The sequence below is a fragment of the Hydra vulgaris genome, chromosome 10, assembly GCF_038396675.1.
Source record: "Hydra vulgaris chromosome 10, alternate assembly HydraT2T_AEP".
NCBI classification, from domain to species: Eukaryota; Metazoa; Cnidaria; class Hydrozoa; order Anthoathecata; family Hydridae; genus Hydra; species Hydra vulgaris.
The window spans coordinates 45,225,001-45,244,721 of record NC_088929.1 but is presented as its reverse complement, the minus strand read 5'-3'; the positions used below and the strand labels follow the sequence as shown (position 1 = coordinate 45,244,721).

The 19,721-nt window shown below is 27.8% G+C and overlaps 1 protein-coding gene across 5 annotated transcripts in view; it reads right to left on the bottom strand.

The window, feature by feature from the left end:
- The window catches only part of LOC136085996 (adhesion G-protein coupled receptor G4-like), a 284,829-nt gene that overhangs the window by 98,702 nt on the left and 166,406 nt on the right, over positions 1-19,721 (bottom strand). For 3 of the 5 annotated variants that reach the window (XM_065808127.1, XM_065808122.1, XM_065808125.1), the window contains 2 exons: positions 18,877-19,035; positions 4,471-4,589 (listed from right to left, as the gene is read on the bottom strand). In XM_065808127.1, the coding sequence (XP_065664199.1) occupies positions 4,471-4,589; positions 18,877-19,035 (278 nt within the window). The remainder of the gene's footprint in view (positions 1-4,470; positions 4,590-18,876; positions 19,036-19,721) is intronic. The other 2 variants (XM_065808124.1, XM_065808123.1) reach the window with 1 other exon arrangement.

Below are 19,721 nucleotides of genomic sequence, written 5' to 3'. Positions count from 1 at the left end.
ATATTATCTTTATATATTTGGCACTAAAAATGAGCAACAGTGAAGAAAGTTGTTTGGATGTTGAAAGTTGTACCAGCGAAGAGTTTTTAAGTTCCAGCGATGACAGTTTGTTTGATGAAGGCACGATAACTTTAATTTAAAAATTGGATTAAATATTATTTTATACAAATATATCAACTAGTATGATAATCTGGAGTTTTTATTTTAATTTTTATGTGGACTACAGTTCTGATAGCGATGTTGATGTAGATGATGTTGAAGGTAATGTTTTAGATGATTGGGTATTTGCTCTAGGAGATGACCATGGTCCTGATGTTGCTCACTTTACTGGTGAATCAGGACCTAAGCACTCAATTTCACCTCAGTCTAAGCCTATTGAATATCTTGACTTAATTTTTACTCATGTATTTTTGCAAAATATAGTAAATTTTACTAATCATAATGCTGATAATGGATTCAAAATAATCAACAACATTTGAGGCCCCATCAATATCAAGAGTTCATGGATGGATTAAACAGGGAAAGACCGATCATTTAGAGATAAGAGCTTTCCTTGGAGTTGTAATTAACATGGGTCTCATCAAAAAAACTAACCTTAAACTGTACTGGGATTCAAGTCATCCTTGCGCATCTACTCCCTGGTTTGTTACCCACTTCAATCGTGACCGGTTTCAACTTTTGCTTAAATTTCTTTATTATACAGACAATCATGTGCCAAATTAACAACCACTCAATAAAATTTATAAAATTCAGTTTTTAGTTGAACATTTTAACCACAAATTTCTTTATTATTATCCTCAAAGAGACATTTCTATAGATGAGAGTATGGTTGGCTACAAAGGAAAGACACCATATCTGCATCAATATATGCCAAACAAACGTCATTCTAGATTTGGGATTAAGTTACGGTGCATTTCAGACAGCACCAATGGTTATTTGTGTCAATTTGAAATTCACAAAGGAGGAAAGGAGCCTGATGTAGCAGCTATTGCCCACTTAATTTTCTCCATGAAGGTCATCACTTAAGTATTGACAATTATTATACTTCTCCTCAACTGTTATTTGATCTATATGTTCATCAGACCACTGCAACAACCACAGTGAGAGTCAACAGGAAAGGACTACCAGAAATCTGCATCAAATCAAAATTAAAAAACAAGGACGTTTGCCAAAGTAGAAAAGATCCTTTGTTGTGTGTGGCATAGCATGATGGTAAAAAAAAGCCAATACTACTATCTACTGTTGCCAAAGCAGGTTTGACTGAAATGCGTAACAGAAGAGGAAATATAGCTATGAAACCAAACACTGTTGCCCTTTACAATAAAACCATGGGCGGTGTAGATTTGGGTGATGCACAGCTCTATGTGTACTTGTCTGAGCGTAAAACAATTAAGTGGACAACAAAAGTTGCTTTTTCTCAATTTGGTAGGGCAATTATATATAGCTATTTATTGTATAAGCTCAATACAAATTCAAATAAGCCAATGTTAAGAATAGATTTTATGATGGCTAAAGTGGAAAGTTTAGTCGGAGATTATTTTCCAGTGAATGTATTTTCTGAAAGACGACCATTAAGAGAGATTGAAATGGCTAGAACTGAAATTGCCACATACCCACTTCCCCAACATACTGCAAATAACAATCCATTATATGATCACAATCTTGTGAAAGTCAGTGCAGGAAAAAAATAAAATGTGTAGCTGGGCACCAAACTCGAGTGTGCATAAGTTGGCTGTGTCAGTTATGTGGTTTTGGACTGTATCCAGCCTATTTTTCTAATTATCACACAAAAGCCGTGCATAAATCATTAAAATGCTTTTAATCTTATATAACCTACAAAACAATAAAGTTCTAAAATAGTTGTTATGTTGTTTGTTTTTTTGTTATGTTTCTTGCCAATTTTTTTTTTAGTTGAATTTTTCTGAATGGCGTTTGAATTTTATCGAGCGCTCAAAGGGTTAAACATGTTTAAAATACCTTAATGTTTAAAAAAATTGTTTAAAATACTTTAAACAATTTTTTGCTAAAAGCACGGTATTTGCAACAAAAGCGTTTGTTAGTCTTAACATCGCTCACCGGTAAATTCATGTATGGGATTGTGTATAAACTACACAATACTAAATTTCACGAATAAACAAAATTAAAAAGATCTAAAGTTTTCTTTGCTGAGTCTTAAGTTATATAAAAAATCAAAATAGGCCATTAAATATAATGAAAATCACTCTGTAAAAGTGCTCTAAGTCTCCTACTTCTGTTTTTTTTTAGAAATTTAGCGTTGCGTAATTTATGGACAATTCCTATTCAAAAACATGCCTCCTCATCTCAGGATAAAGCCAAGATAGATTAACACAAACAATTAAAATGACAATTGAAAAAAAGATAATTAAAAATTATTGTCGCGGCACCGGTTTTACCAAGCTAAAGAGTGTGAAATGAGGGGGGCGTTGGGAATCAAAAATGTTCCCCTTCCTCCCCCTAACGTTGTTAAAAAAAAGAAGCAGTATCCACATATGAACTCTGAGTTCTTCAGTGTGTATATATATATATATATATATATATATATATATATATATATATATATATATATATATATATATATATATATATATATATATATATATATATATATATATATATATATATATATATATATATATATATATATATATATATATATATATATATATATATATATATATATGTATATATATATATTTAGTAGGTTTGTATTTTTAATAGTAATTTTAAATGTGTTAAACTATTTTTCCATGTCTTTCTAACACTCTTTTATAAGATTTTTTTTTTTAAGTTACTTTCAATTATGAGTAAGGAAAGTTAAGTCTTCCATGATTTCATTGCTTTACAAAGAATTGTTTTAAAATTGTTTTTTTAAATTTGACTTACCAATTAACGAATGAAATGATTAAAAATTTAAAAAAATAAAACTATTCTTTGCAACTTTTTGAAAGAAATGTTTATACAACTTAAAAATATTGTATTGTTTTTTTTCAATAATTTAATGTTACTTTTTAATAATTTAAATAAAATTTGTTCTTTTATCAAACAATCAATAGAAGCAGTTTTTATTTGCGTATTTGTGTACTTTAATTAAACATTAAAAAGTTAAAGATAAATTAAATGTCAAACGTTTAACAATAGTTTTTTTTGAAGTTAAAAAACATAACAAACAGTAATTTTAACTTAGTTTTAACTTCAAGTTTTTTAGTTTTATTTTAAAGTTAAATTTTTTCCTTTTTCGTAACGAATTGTTTTGCTTATTTTTTGGTTTTTTTCAATTTTTATTTACTTAAAGTTTAGCTAAACATTTCTTTTTTCAGCGCATTTCTGAAACGTTTAAATCATAAAAACAGTTGTGATCAAGTGGTAAACAAAAAAAAAAAACATTTGGGTGGTCAGCAATACATTTCTGTCCAAGCTTTATTTTGTAGAATTTAATTGTATTGTAGAATTAAATTTAAATTATGTTGATAAACTATTAAATTGTTTATTTGATAAAAAATAAAACTCTTTCAGTCTAAATTATTGCATAATAATTTTTATTTTACGTAATGACTTATACTTTTTATATTCTAATTTATCATATAATTAGTTTTTTATGCGGATTTTTTAACTGTTTATAATTCCTTAAATCTCAATATATATATATATATATATATATATATATATATATATATATATATATATATATATATATATACATATGTATATATATATATATATATATATATATATATATATATATATATATATATATATATATATATATATATATATATATATATATATATATATATATATATATATATATATATATATATATATATATATATATATATATATATATATATATATATATATATATATATATATATATATATATATATATATATATATATATATACTTATAAAATATAATCACTTATACTATTAGTATACGGCTATTTTCACCATGATTTATATAGTAATTGATAAATTATAACAAATTTACTTAAGAAAAAACAAACTTTAATCATGGCTTTTTAAAAAATCTATATATCAAAAAATTATTACTTAAAACCTCGTAACTTTTTTATAAATTTTTTTAATTTTGATAATTTTGTACCTTTAAATTATTGAATTGAAGGCCTTTCTAATGATATGTAAATATATAGTCAGGGCCTAATCTAGGAATAAAAATTTGTGTGGTGGTACAACCCCTCCCGAGCTGTCCCAGAGAAATTTAGCGGAAATCTGAATTTTTTTGTGAAAAAATAATCTTTGCTATAAAAAACTTAAAAAAAAAAAAGGTCCGCAAAATTTAATTTGGACGGCGCTCAAATCGACACCCATTTATGATCAACTTTGTCAAAACCGGTCTAGTATAGCCCCTGATAATATACTTTTAATTTTAAATTTTTATGTCACACCTAATATTAAAATAAAAACAACTTTTAACTAATTCAAACTTACTTCTTTAGTAAAGTCGCTAAACCATGAACGCAAATCTTCAGAACTTTTTGAAAAGTATTTCAAATAATTATTGTTCCAAGTTTTATTCAAAAGAATGATAATATATGTGTAGGCGAAACCTTTAAATGATTTTAATTAAAATCTTTAATTTATGCTATAATTATATATACAACTGTAAATCAACTCAAACTTAACAGATCGAGAAACTTTTGTGAAAAAACAAAGAAGTTTACTGCAAAATAAATAGCGAATTTAACTAAAACTCAAAAAAAATAGCGATTTTCACTAAAGCTTTTTTTTTTTTTTAAAGAATTTGTATAAAACGGATTTTAATCCAGGTTATAAAAACACAGGATAAAAATACTTAATGTTATATGCTTAATTAAATAAAAATAGAAATGATATAAGAAAGTGCATTACTATTTTAATTACCTAATTATATTTATTTGTATATTAAAGCATATGCAAATAAATGAACATTAAAGATAAGCTTTTTTTGGATATACTCATAGTCTGAGAAGTACACGTGTTAGTTTTAAAATTTGCTTCACTCGACAAATTGCAAAAGGTAATAATTATTGGACAAGGTTCGTTGTGGCAAATTTGTTGTAAAACAAGATAAAACTTTTTTTCAAAAAACTTTAACCTATGTACTACAAAACTGGGGTTGACATTGGACTGGGGGCAGCTTTTATCTAAAATAGCCCAAGCGGGAGCCCAGTTTGCGACAGAGGAATTATACCTTATAAACATTAAGACATCGTACAACATAAGCATTGATCAATACAACATTAATTTATCCTATTAATATATCCTAACATTAATATATCCTACAGTAGACTTTTTTAATTCAAAATTCATGTTCTATTTTATTTATATAAGCAGGTATATTCATATATAAACATTACCATAATAAACATGATCATTATAATTATTACCATCGTCATAATAATAATCATCATCATTATCATGATCGTCAAGCTTTACCCTACCACTCTCATGCTGTTTCTCTAACATAAACGATCTTAAGCTTTTTCTTTTATCATAACTAAAGTTGGTTCCATAACTAAAGCTGGTTCATACTATATTCAATGCACTCTCTCCAAGTTTTCCTAATTCTATTTCCATTTTCTACTGAGGCAGCTACCTCTTTACATCCCATTACCAAAATCACTTTAAACTTCAATGTGAAATATTGTTGAAGGCAACGTTTTTTCTTATCTCTGTTCATGATTATAGCTTTTTTTCTAATTTTGTTAGAGTCATACTGCCCATCCGTCTAATCATCGTCTTATGATTCTGCAAATACTACAACATATAAATACTAAAGTTTATACAATTATATTAACATATTGTATGCCAACATATAAATAAATAGAAAATATATATGTTTATGTGCATATATATCAACACAATGTATATATTAATGGGCCTCTTACCATACTTCTTCGATTCAACCCTTTTATTCCATTTCCTTGGTTTTGCATCAAGCATCATTCTACTCTATCTTTCTCACTTTTTCTTGTGCAGTTACTTTATAAATTATGATTAATTTTTATTTTTTTTTACAAAAACGTCTTTCCTGACACGCTTGCAGTGGTGAAAATAAAGAAACTTTATTTTCACCACTGCAAGCGTGTTTTGGTATTAAGTGCATTTTATTTTATTTTTTTCATTTTTTTTACAAAAGCGTCACTCTTGTGAACAAATGTCATTTTAATACTGCAAGAAGTCATTGTCAAAAGGTCTTAATAATCCTTTTCTTTACACTTGGTTGGTCTGCTGTTGTTGTTATTGTAGGAGTCGCCCCAGCGGGTACACGACGTTGGAATAAAGTTGAAATAACGTTTATTGACGTTGATCAACGTTATTTAAACGTTATTCCAACGTCGAGTTAAGATAAACAACAACAGCCCCAGCGGGCGCTGGGGCTGTTGTTGTTTATCTGCTATTCATCATCAAAGCCTAGCTAACGATGTTTTCTAGCTTGTTTTGCTGCTTTTTTGCCAGAATCTTTCAATCTTTACATATCGTTACAAATGAGTGAATCGATACAGTTAAAATAACAATCAAAATAAAAAAGAGAAAAATACTATTAAAACCTTTTAAGAACTCCAGAGAAAAAAACTCTAGAAAGCTTAGTATACTAAATCTCCCACAACCATTAGTCAGAACATTTTTGAATTTAACTATAGATGAAGAATTCTGCACAATTCTAGTTAAATAATTAAATATATCACAAACAATATAAAAAGTTTAAAAAGCAGTTATTATTTGTTAATCTCTTTTTATTCTAGTACAACAAAATTACAAGATTATAGACTTGAAAAAAGGCATTTCTATTCCAATGAGTCAAAAAAAGAAAAATTTAAAAACAAACATTTTTTTTAGTTTGGAAGATGGAATTCAAAAAAAGATAGATAATATTTTGGTTATCTAAAAGAAAAATAATAGAAGATAAGTTTTTCTTTGTGTTTAAATGTTCAACCTTCGTAATAAACAAAAAAAATTTTTTTCGAGACAAAATACCAAATTCTTATTACATGTGATTATGATGGTTAAAGTTGATTTCATGGTCCAGATTTTTTGAGTCTTAAAAATAATGATGTCTTTTAATATTTTATTATCATAAATTGCAATTAAGTATCTTGGAAGAATCTTAAATTTTATGCCAAAGTGAACGGTGTTTTGGATTTCCGTGCGTTATTCAAAAAATCTAACTATTTGAAAAATAAAATGTTAAAAAGTTTCAATCAAACTGATTTTTTTTTACTTTGCGTGTTTTTAAGTTACTGAATTAAAAAGCAAAAATTTTTTTTTTTACTATGACATTTTAGCATTGTTCTATTGCATCACACACAGACATATCACGCACAGACAAATATTCATCCGTGCGTGAAAATTAGCTTCTTTAGCTTTATAACATTCTTAGTGGGGATGCGCTGTATGGGAAATGTCCTTTGGACGTCTTATGAACTTTTTGACGTCTGGTAGACGTCTTACGGATATTTTCCGGACGACACGCGTCTGATGGGTTCAAATTGCATATTTGCTAAATAATTAGTTTGAGTATAATTTAATTAGATTGAAAATTGTTGCTTAGAAAAATTTAGAATTATAATGCACTAAGTTAAGCATTCAATAGTTCAGATAAAATTTAGAAAGAAACTTCCAGATTATCGGATTGCTGAAACTAATTGAATAAAAAATTTAATCGTCACTTGAAAGGTTGCAAAAGAAATAAGCGGAAACAAGAGGTGAACCAATTTACATATAATATTAAACAGTTCTTTTTTATCTCTGCAGACTTTTGGAAAGGCAATTAAAAAAATTAATTCAGCCTTACCTGCCAAATCAAACTAGAGAATATACCTTTTAAAAGATGTTAGTAAACTTTAAAAAAAAACTAGTTTCTGTTATTTGAGAATCAGGCCCTGATTACGCTGGTTTGGACGATGCTCTTGATTTTTATTTGCGAGAAGATATTAATAGAATGGCTCCAGAACGCAAAGTCTATGTTTTATGGTCTGCGGTCATTCTATGTCAAGCTAGTAAACGATCTTTCCCACGATATTTGCTTTACCATAAAAAATTCAGGTTGTTACCAAATGCCTTTTAGAAAAAATTTAATATTATGACCGACATAGTTGGCAGATCTGTATGTAATCAAAACAAATTATCTAGCATAGTTATGTAATCCAAAGCGAACTTTGAGCCGGCAAAGTTTGATGAATATGTATCTAATGCTGTTAGAGAAAAGACATACTTTGCCGAAGTATTAAAAATTGTAGATAATATGGCGCGTATTAAATTTCTGAAAAAACAAAATAAACTCATTTTATTAACTTGTCTCTAGACAATTTCTCCTGGCATGACTTGTATGATTTAAAGACGTTAGTACCGCAACCACACTTTGAAATCCGTGGAAAAGTTATTATTGAGCCGAGCTGTTACAACTAAACTTATTATTAAAAATTTGATACTATATCTTTCTCATCATTAATATAATATGCAAATTATAAAATACATAATTTATCTTTAAAAGAATACATTAAAATATTGGTTTTTAATAAAAGGTGTGATTAAATAATTAGTATTAATATATTATATCAATACTAATTATTTTAAATACACCTTTCATTAAAAAGCAATATTTGAACATATTAGTTTTTTAATGGAGTCAGGCACGGAACAGAAAATGCAAAAAAAAAAATTTTAATGAATTAATGAACCCTATTTTTTCTGAAAATGTATCAGTGACGGGTGTTTTGTTTTTTATAGGTAATTATACAAGGATTCTTAAAAATTATTACAAAGTTATAGCATTCTGCAGTGTATCTTTTCTGCACAATAGCAGTTTAAAACAAAATCACGCGCCATAAAAAACATATAATATATGTTATTTATGGCGCGTGATTTTGGTTTAAAATACCATTGTGCAGCAAAGAAACATCGTAGAATGCTGTAACTTTGTAATAACCTTCAAGAATGCCTGTATAATTACCTGATACATTTTCAGAGAAAATATTCATTCATTATCTAAATTATTTTTTTTTGCTTTTTCCGTTCCCTGCGTGACTCCATTAAAAAATTAATTTATTCTATTATGAAGCAACCCAAAGCTACCATACTTTGTATAGGTAGTATATACATAGATGCCATTGAAATAAAAGTATTTGAGCTTGAAAAGGATCTCACTTCTGCTACAGCATGAAGCGCACAGTGGCTGGTGAACTTTAATGAAGATAAAACTCAATTTTTTCAACCAACCGTTATCGCAATATTTTAGATCTTCCTTTATATATGAATGGTAACGTACTCGATGAGTCATCTACCCTTCATCATCTTGCATTAACTCTTACTTCCGCTCTTTCTTGGAAACCATATATTAAATCCGTTGCCAAATTAATATTTGCTAAGTTTGCATCTCTTTATCGAGCTTGATAATTTTTTACACCGGTTCTATTCTCTATCTCTTTAAATCTCAAATCCGTCCTTGTATGGAATACTATTGCTAATACTGGAGTGGATCTTCTAATGATACCTTTTCTCTATGAGAAAAGGTGAAAAAACGCGTTTTTCTATACTTGGAACTGGTCTTGCAGCCAACCTTCAAACATTATCATATTGTCGTATTGTTACTTTTCTTTCTATTTTCTACAAATACTATAATTGACACTGCTCTAAAGAGCAAGTACCTCTTGAGTCAATTGATAAAATTATTCTCGTTGTACTTGTTAATTCAAACTCTTCTAAGTGCTCCAAAAACTTTTATTCCTCTAGTTTTTTTCCTCGACATCAGTTCTTTGGAACTCGCTTTCTTTATCTTGCTTTTCTAATTCATATAATTTGCAGTCTTTTAAGTCATCTTGCTCTTCAATTTTTGTCTTTTCTCTTTCACAAAACTTTCGACTCTAATTAGTAGTTGCTTGTAGCCTTGTTGTATGCGAAATTGTTAAAAAAAAATTAAAAAAATAGATAAATAATGTTCTTATTTAAAAAACAAAAACCGGGCTGTGCAATTAAAAAAAATTATGACTTTTCGCTTCAAAAGGTTTTGCTTTAGTGTCCTGCAAATGCAGTACTTTAAATGGAGATATTAAAAAATGGCATTATATTGCTTTAGATATTTACTAAAATTCCTTTTCTGAATAGTTTGAATAAGTGACATGTAACTTGACTTAAACATCATGACAAGTCACAAGTCTTTAGGCATCAAAGTCAAAGTTTAATTATAAATTATACTATTTTGTATTAAATAATTTTAACTTCCAAAAGTTATAATAAAAATTTGAATATTTCAAAATAACTTTAAGGTGAATATAAAACTTATATCAGCTTGAAACTATTTTGAAAATATTCCCTTAACTTTGCTTGATAAGAAGACTTTTTAAAAAAACTTTCCGAACTTTCCAGATTTTGGCTGATTTTCTAAACATTTTTTTGGTTCTTCAGGTTTCAAATGAGTTCTGTGAACCCTATTATAGTGAAAGAATAAATTAATTCACACAGCTAAGTTTTTAGTAATGTACCATTGTAATATTTTTGCTATTGCTTCTAATAATGCCTTTTTATTCCAAAGAAGATCAAAAGTCGTATCGTGAATAAATTTTTATTTGCTCGACCTGTTATTATTGAGTCTTTGCCCTTCATTTGATGTTATCATTTTGTTACTTCTTGTTCTTTTGTCTACTAATTTTAAAATAAAAAGTTGCTTCAGCCAAACTTGTTTATTCAAAGTCAAAAGAAACATTTTCTCGAAAAAAATTAAAGTAATGCATAAAGTTTAGTTTATTTATTATTTATTTATAATCATAATGCAGGTAAAAATATTAAAATGCTATCGGTTGGAAAATCGTTAAATAAATAAAAAAAAGCTGGTGCCGATACCTATTCTGATTGTGCAAAACATGGTTAATTTAGCTGATGCCGATGAGGCTTAATTTATACATCACTACCTTTTACGGTATGTTTTTCTTAAAGCTCTTTAATTTTTTATTTAGTTTTTTTCCCTTACACATTAAGCTTTGAAATTCTCTCCTTGAAATTTTTATGCTTAATTATACTCAGGCAATTTATAGTGTTAAAAGTCAGTCAACTGGCATTCCTTAAAGTATAAATTTTTTATCACCAAATTCTAAATTTATTTTGGGGGAAGTTGAACGGAAAAAGAAAACTATGCTACAACAAACCATTCTTTACCTGCTTTACAAATTTGTCAGCATTCATGGTAGAAAACAAAAAAAAGACATTGTTTTTTTAGAAACAACTCATCATTATAATGTACACAGTCATTGCATTATTAGCACAGTTATTTATAAAAACTACTTTTACTTTATCAAAAAGATGTTTTAAAATGGTGTATCAAAACTACTTTTAATGTAACTTATTTGAACATAGCTTGTTAAGTTTATTGACACCATTTTTGTTTACACGTTTTATCGGCACTGTATTTATGTGCCGAAATTCTTAATGTTTTATGTTAGCCACAAGGCATGTAGTTTTTATATAATATAATATATAATACAAGTGATATTGAATCATTAATTATTTCCTCCATCATGGACAATACAAAGATATCAACAGGTTATGGGCCCAGCAACCAATGGCAAAACCTCATTTTCGATGGAGATGCGAGACATTTTGAAATTTGGGAAACAAAATTCTTAGGATATATGAAGCTAAAAAACTTGAAAGATATTTTAATTGGAAGTAACAAAATTGACGAGGACCAAAATGAAGTGGCGTTTGCTGAACTTATTCAATTTTTGGATGAAAGATCCATAGCTTTAGTAATAAGAGACGCCCGCGATAAAGGTAGAGAAGCTTTTAAAATTCTAAAAGATCACTACGCTTGTACAAGTAAACCTCGAATTATAACTTTATATAATCAATTAACAAGTTTGAAGAAACTTATCAACGAGTCTATAACAGATTATTAGAGCAGAAAAATCAGCTACGACGTTAAATACCGCTGGTGAAAATGTAAGTGATGCTTTACTTATTGCTATGGTACTAAAAAGATTACATGATGAATATAGGGCTTTTGTTGCTATCGTAACTCAATCAGAAACTAGTGATAACTTTCACAGATTTAAACAAGCTCTACGAAATTTTGAAGAGACAGAAAGCAAATACAAATCAAAATGATCATTCAGACAACAAGATAATGAAATTCAAAACTAGTGGGGTAATATAAAGAAAGTTTTGACTTGCTATACTTGTGGAATGATAGGTCACAAATCAACTGAATGTCAAACAAAAACTAAAACCAAGATGTGGTGTAATTATTGCAAATCAAATACTCACAATGATAAATCCTGCAGAAAACAAAGCAAAGACAAAGTTAAAACTGTTAAAAATGAGCAAAAGCATACCTATGCATTTAAAATAAATGAAGAACAATTTAAGGATACTCAAAACAAAACATTTCTTGTAGGCTGTGGTGCAACAACCCACATAGTAAATAATGACGATCATTTTACGTATATTAATGAGTCTTTTAACCCTGAGGAACACTATATAGAACTAGCTGATGGTACAAAATCAAATAACACAGCTAAAAAGAAAGGTACAGTTGAAACACTTTTGCGTACAAACAATAATGAACTTGTAACTGTAACTCTAGAAAACACTTTATATATTGCAACTTATCCACAATGCATTTTTTCTGTACAAGCAGCTGCTGCTTAAGGTGCCAGAGTTAATTTTAATAAATATAGTGCAGAACTAATTTCTAAAGAAGGAACAGTGTTTCCTATCCATCAATATGGTCGACTATACTATCTCTACAAAAGCTCATTAAATGAAACACGTGCTGAATGTTTGGAAATGTGGCACAAAATATTAGAATGTGTAGCACAAGGAATGAAAATTAACAATACTACTAAATTCAATTGCGAAACATGTATCTCATCTAAAAATATAAACACTTACAACAGACAACCTGACTCTAGGGCAACTTACCCATTCCAACTAGTACACACCGACTTAGCAGGACCTTTAGAACCGGTAGCTTTAGACGGATTTAAATACGTTATAAATTTTGTTGATGATTACTCGAGTTGTTTGTTTACATATTTTCTTCAACAAAAGAGTGATGCTGTAAAAGCTGCTGAGAAGTTTCTAGCAGATATTGCTCCATATGGAAAGGTTAAAACTTTTAGTTTTTACAATGACATTTCTCCATCTGGAAGTGTAAAATGTATTCGAAGTGATAATGGTGGTGAATATTTAACAAAAGAATTCAAAGAACTACTTTTAAAGCATAGCATTAAGCATGAATTTACATCACCTTATTCTCCACACCAAAATGGAACCGCTGAAAGAAATTGGCGTTCACTATTTGACATGGCAAGAGCCATGTTTATTGAATCGAAACTTCCAAAACATTTATGGACATATGCTGTAAGCACTGTAACATATATAAGGAATCGATGTTATGTACAACGAATTAAATGTACACCATATGGACTAGTAATTGGTTTAAAACCAAACATTGCAAGGTTACATTTATTTGGATCAGTGTGTTATCTTTATGTGCATAATACCAAGAAGTTACAACCTCGAAGCAATAAAGGTTATTTTGTTGGTTATGATAAAGACAGTCCATCATATTTAGTTTACTATCCAGAGTCGAATTCAGTACTAAAACACAGACTTGTAAAATTTACAGAAAAATACGAATTTATTAGTCAAATTGACACTAAAAAAACAGATGGTTTTATAATCGAGGAGCCTATCAATACAGAGCCTACACTTGAACCATCCACTCCTAATAATAAAGAGAATAAGTCACAAGAAATAAATCCTTCACGTTATCCTTCAAGACAAAGACAGTCCCCAAAATATTTGGAAGATTACATAGTTGATAACGGTAATGAAGATGAAATCAACTATATAGATTATTGCTATTTAATGAATATACCTACATCATATAATAATGCTATCAATACTGATGATTCTGAAAAATGGAAAAGAGCCATGGAAGAAGAGATGCAATCACTAATTACTAATGACACCTTTGTTTTGACAGAGCTCCTTACTAATAAAAAATTATTTGGGGGGAGATGGGTTTACATGATTAAAAGTAACAGTAATGGAGTAATGTACAAAGCAAGATACGCTGCAAAAGGCTATAAACAAATCCAAGGAATTGACTATTTGGAAACTTTTTCACCGACAGCAAGAATGGAATCAGTGAGAATTTTGATGCAAATCTCTATCCAATATGACCTTATTTGACATCAAATGGACGTTAAAAGTGCTTATCTCCATGCACCTATTGAAAATGAAATTTATGTCAGCCAGCCTCCTGGTTACCAAAAAACAGAGAATAACAAGCAATTAGTATGGAAATTAAATAAATCACTTTATGGCTTAAAACAAAGTGGTAGAAATTGGCAAAATGTTTTAAGTGACTTTCTTAAAGAAATTCGATTTGTCCAATCAAATGCTGATGCTTGTGTTTTTATCAAAAGAGACAATAATGATATAGCAATGATTCTAGTATGAGTTGATGATATAATTATTGCTGCCAACTCAAACCAATTATTATTCGAAGTGAAGAAGAAATTAAGTAGGCGATTTAAAATGAAAGATTTAGGACCATTGACATCATTTCTCGGTATCCAATTCAACTCGACTAACAATTGTGTAACTATGAACCAATCAGATTACTTGCAAAATGTTTTACATAAATTTGGTTTCTTGGATTGCAAACCAAGGTCAACCCCATGCGAGCAAGTTCCTAATTCATATCAAGAATCAACTGAATCTAGTGACTCAGATATAAAACTCTATCGACAAATGATTGGAAGTCTTCTTTATGCAATGACATGTACTAGACCAGATTTAAGCTATGTTGTTACCATTTTATCCCAGCACTTATCAAAACCAAATAGTGCTGATTGGACTATGATAAATCATGTTTTTCGATATATTAAATATACTTTAGACTATTGCTTAACCTTCCGGAAAGATAATGAATTGAAGTTTTATGCATACTGTGATGCTGACTGGGCGTCATCCTTTGAAGATAGACATAGTATATCAGGTTATTGTTTTTCTTTGAGTGAAAATGGACCTGTTATTAGTTGGAAATCAAGGAAACAAGCTAGTATTGCACTGTCTACATGTGAAGCTGAATACATGGCAATATCTGCAGCTTGTCAGGAAATTAGTTATCTATCTAAATTGCTAAAAGAACTATTACAAATAAATTTCGAACCAGTGAATCTTAGAAATGATAACCAAGGAGCCATCGCTTTGGTTAAAAACCCTATAAAGCACATGAAATCGAAACATATTGACATTTGTTACCATTTCGTACAAGAATTTTATCAGCAATACTATTAGAATATATATCATCAAACGATAACTATGCTGATATTTTTACTAAACCAGCGAAGAAGAACTTAATACAAAAGTTTAAGGAATTTTTATTCGGAACTTAGAGTAATATGTTGTCAAGTTGGTGTGTTAAGTTTATTGACACCATTTTTGTTTACACGTTTTATCGGCACCGTATTTATGTGCCGATATTCTTAATGTTTTATGTTAGCCACAAGGCATGTAGTTTTTATATAATAAAATAAATAATACAAGTGATATTGAATCATTAATTATTTCCTCCATCATGGACAATACGAAGATATCAACATAGTTTGCTGAGAGAATTGTCAACAAACTATTTTGCTTCAATCCAGCGGGCACAGATATCCCTAAGACATCTTTCCCAGACAGCAAGCTTACATTGGCCCAACCTAAGCTTTAACATTGACAAATTTTTTCCGTTGGTTAAAAATATGGCCAATGTTTTTTTTTTTTTTGCGTAATATTTCAATTCTACAAACCAGGTTTTTCGCAAATATCGTACTACATTGTGCAAATATTTAGCCAATGTTTTTTTTCGGCATAATATTTCAGTTATCCTTCCTGTTTTTTGCAAATATCGTACTGTTGGGCCAACATATGGCCAACGTAGTATCAGCTCAATATTTTGCTATAAAAATCTGTTCTTCCACAAATGCCGTATCCAATTACTGGCCTATTAGTTGTGGATCATTTTATTGGTATACTTTTAAAACTTGTTCTCTACCATTTTTAAATAATGGTGTCATTTTTCAAAAAAAAGGAAGGTTTTAGTACATTTTTGATACATTTTTGATACATTTTTTGATACATTATCCATTTTTTTAAATAATAAAAATTACCAAAATAGGCTATATAGCCTTCTAAGGTTCTTGAAGATTATTAAATATAGCCTATATTGTTAATTTTTGTTATTTAAAAATATGAAAAATGTATCAAAAAAATGTATCTAAGGTGTATAAAAACTGTAAGATCATACACAAAAATAATTTAATTTTTGTCTAAATTTTTACATAGGATTTAGGTTGTAGTAAAAGGTTATAAGCACATTATCAAAATAAAAACATTCTTTAAAAAACCTCTTAACCAAAGTTACTTTAAAAGAAGTCAACATCAAGAGGTACTTGTGAAATAATGCTTTATTTTTTTAAATAAAAAAATTTTAACTAACATTTAAATAATGTGCTTACAACATTTTACTACAACCTAAATTATCAATTTAAAAACAAAGACATTAATCAAATTATTTTTGTGTAAGATCTTATTAAAGAAATAAATTTTTATACTTGTATCATAAATTTTTGTTTCATCTCTTTATAAAAATTTTATTTGCTTGATTAATGATTGCTCTATTTACCTCCACAAATTCTAAATGTTGTATTTAATTTATTGTATAGTTTCTCAAGAATATTATTAACTTTATTGTTTTAAGATAAAATTGTATCCCCTAACGATATGCTAGTATTATTAGCACAATTGGCAAGCATTGAAGTGCAACTTCGTGAACTACAAAACACATTGAATTTAATTTTAAGCCTAATTAGAAAGAGAAACAAAGATATTCAAAATAACGGTTTGCCTGACAGAGTCTCATTGCCACTAAAAGAAGCAGAGAGCTTAAGTACTTTAGAAGAAAAATTTAGACAAGATAAACTTGAGGATATAAGTAAGAGTCTTTATGAATGTGATTTTGCATGATATCTTTATACAATTTGTGTATATTAAACAAATACGCCTGAAATTTCTTTTGTAAATGAGATTTTATACTAATTTAAGTCTAACCAAAAGTAATTTTAACTTTAAGTATTTAATAACTGTAAGGTCGTATATTTTTGCAGCTTAATTATTTGGGAAAAATAGGAGTTAAAGACTAAGGTGATTGTATACGTTATTTACTATGAATAACTTTTAAAAAGCAGGTAGAGGACAAAAAATTGGAATAGGAAAAATTTTAATTGCATAGGTTGCTATTGGTAAGTGCTTCAGAAAAGTTATTTTTTCAGTCTCAATTTTGCATTACACAATTACTTTCAATTTGTTATGCTTCTTTGGTGCATAATTAAAGCCACAACTAAATTTTTTGCAGAGGCTGTGAAGGCATATAAGCATAAATCATGCAGGCAAGTGATAGATGATGGAAGAAAAGATAATAGCTGTGGGCACCAAATATCATTAACTAAACATGATTCAGTAACAAGAAGCTCAGCCAATATTGAAACCAATCCATAAATTTTACAGGGAATTTTTTTATTTAAAACTTAATGTATTAGTTTTTGGTATATGTTTGGTGTTTGAAATATGTATATTTAACGGAGAAATTATTTTAATTAAAGAAATAAATTTTTATACTTGTATCATAAATTTTTGTTTTATCTCTTTATAAATTTCAATGTAACGATGCAAATCATTTATTTGCAACAACGATCTTATGTTGTATAAAACGTTAGGCAACATTTGTTGTTGAAATTTAGCTTATAGCTAATCTATAATAACATTTGCCTAACGTTTTATACAATATTGGCCCAATGTTTCATGTGATATTAGGCTAATGTTGTATACAATGTAAGGAAATGTTTTATACAACGTTGAGCAAACATTGGGTAAACTTTGTATACAACATTGGGCAATGTTCTACACAACGTTGGGCCAATGCCTAACCAATGATCAAACCTGCATTAAGCCAACACCAAATTTTAATGTCGGGTCAATGCATCACCTTGCATCGGCCCAACGTTTAAATTCGTTGTTGAAATAGCTGAAAACTAAATTTTGCAGAATTTTTATTTTGTAAACTAGCAGGAAAGTAAATTCCTTTCTTAATGCTTGATATCGGTAATGTGACTTGATTCAGTAATGCGCATAAATACATTTTTAAATAACCGAATAATTGCGATAACATTAAATTTTACTTTTTATTTTTATTTCCTTTTTTTTTGAGCAATCTCAAAACTGAGCAATCTCAAATTTTTTTAGTGTCTCAAAATTGCCTAATGTTGTAGACATACTAATTGGTAAAATACAAAACTATCAAATAAATATATTTCTAGGGCTCAATGTCACACCTCTAATCTTAGTTGCCCCAACTTATTTCGTGCCCTCACTATCCCCTACAATGATAAACATTATTCCGTTATTGATCTTATACTTTTACTACATCTTATTTCGAAGCTCCCTATAAACAAAAAAAAAATTATTTTTATTCATAGTTTGTTTAAACTTTCGTACTTTAATTTTATTTTTAATTTATTTAGACTAAGATTTTATTGTATTTATTTAATCATTTAACTTTGAACCTTATATGATGATACTTCTCTACATCTCTGACTCGCTATACTAATAACCTGATTTAGTTGCTTTCTAAGCAACTTCAAACTTAAATAAGAGTTTTCTAGCTGCTGTTTGTTAAAGAAATGATTGTATAAAAATTTATTTAAAACAAATATCTTGGTGTAAAAATATTGCTATTTTGCATTGTTAACAAGATTTTTACATCAACAGTTTGTTCTGATTTTTTTTATAAAACTTTTGTTTTACCTGGACATGGCTGAAAATTTTCATATAAAGCTCCAGTGCAATTTTCACCAATATACTCATATTTACATGTTTTAATTCTTGTCCTGTTATTTCTTGTTATGTTAGAAGAACTTGAGCACTCACTCCATAAACCCCAATCACTTACAAAACCTAATGTACCTGTAACAAAATAGCAACAACAATAGAATTTACATTACATAAATTCATACAAGTATATAAACAAAAAAATATATATATATAAATATATAAACAAACACACACACACAAAATCACACACACACACACATATATATATAAATATATATATATATATATATATATATATATATATATATATATATATATATATATATATACGTATATATATATATATATATATATATGTATATATATATATATACACAAATATATATATATATATATATATATATATATAAATATATATATATATATATATACATATATATATATATATATATATTTATATATGTATATATATATGTTTATATATATATGTTTGTACATATATATATATACAAATATACATATATATATATATATATATATATATATATATATATATTTATATATATAAATATATATATATATATACATATAATTACATATGTATATATATATATATATATATATATATATATATATATATATATATATATAAATTTATAGATATATATATATATATATATATATATATATATATATATATATATATATATATATATATATATGTATATCTATATATATATATGTATTTATATATGAATATATATATATATATATATATATATATATATATATATATATATATATATATATATATATAT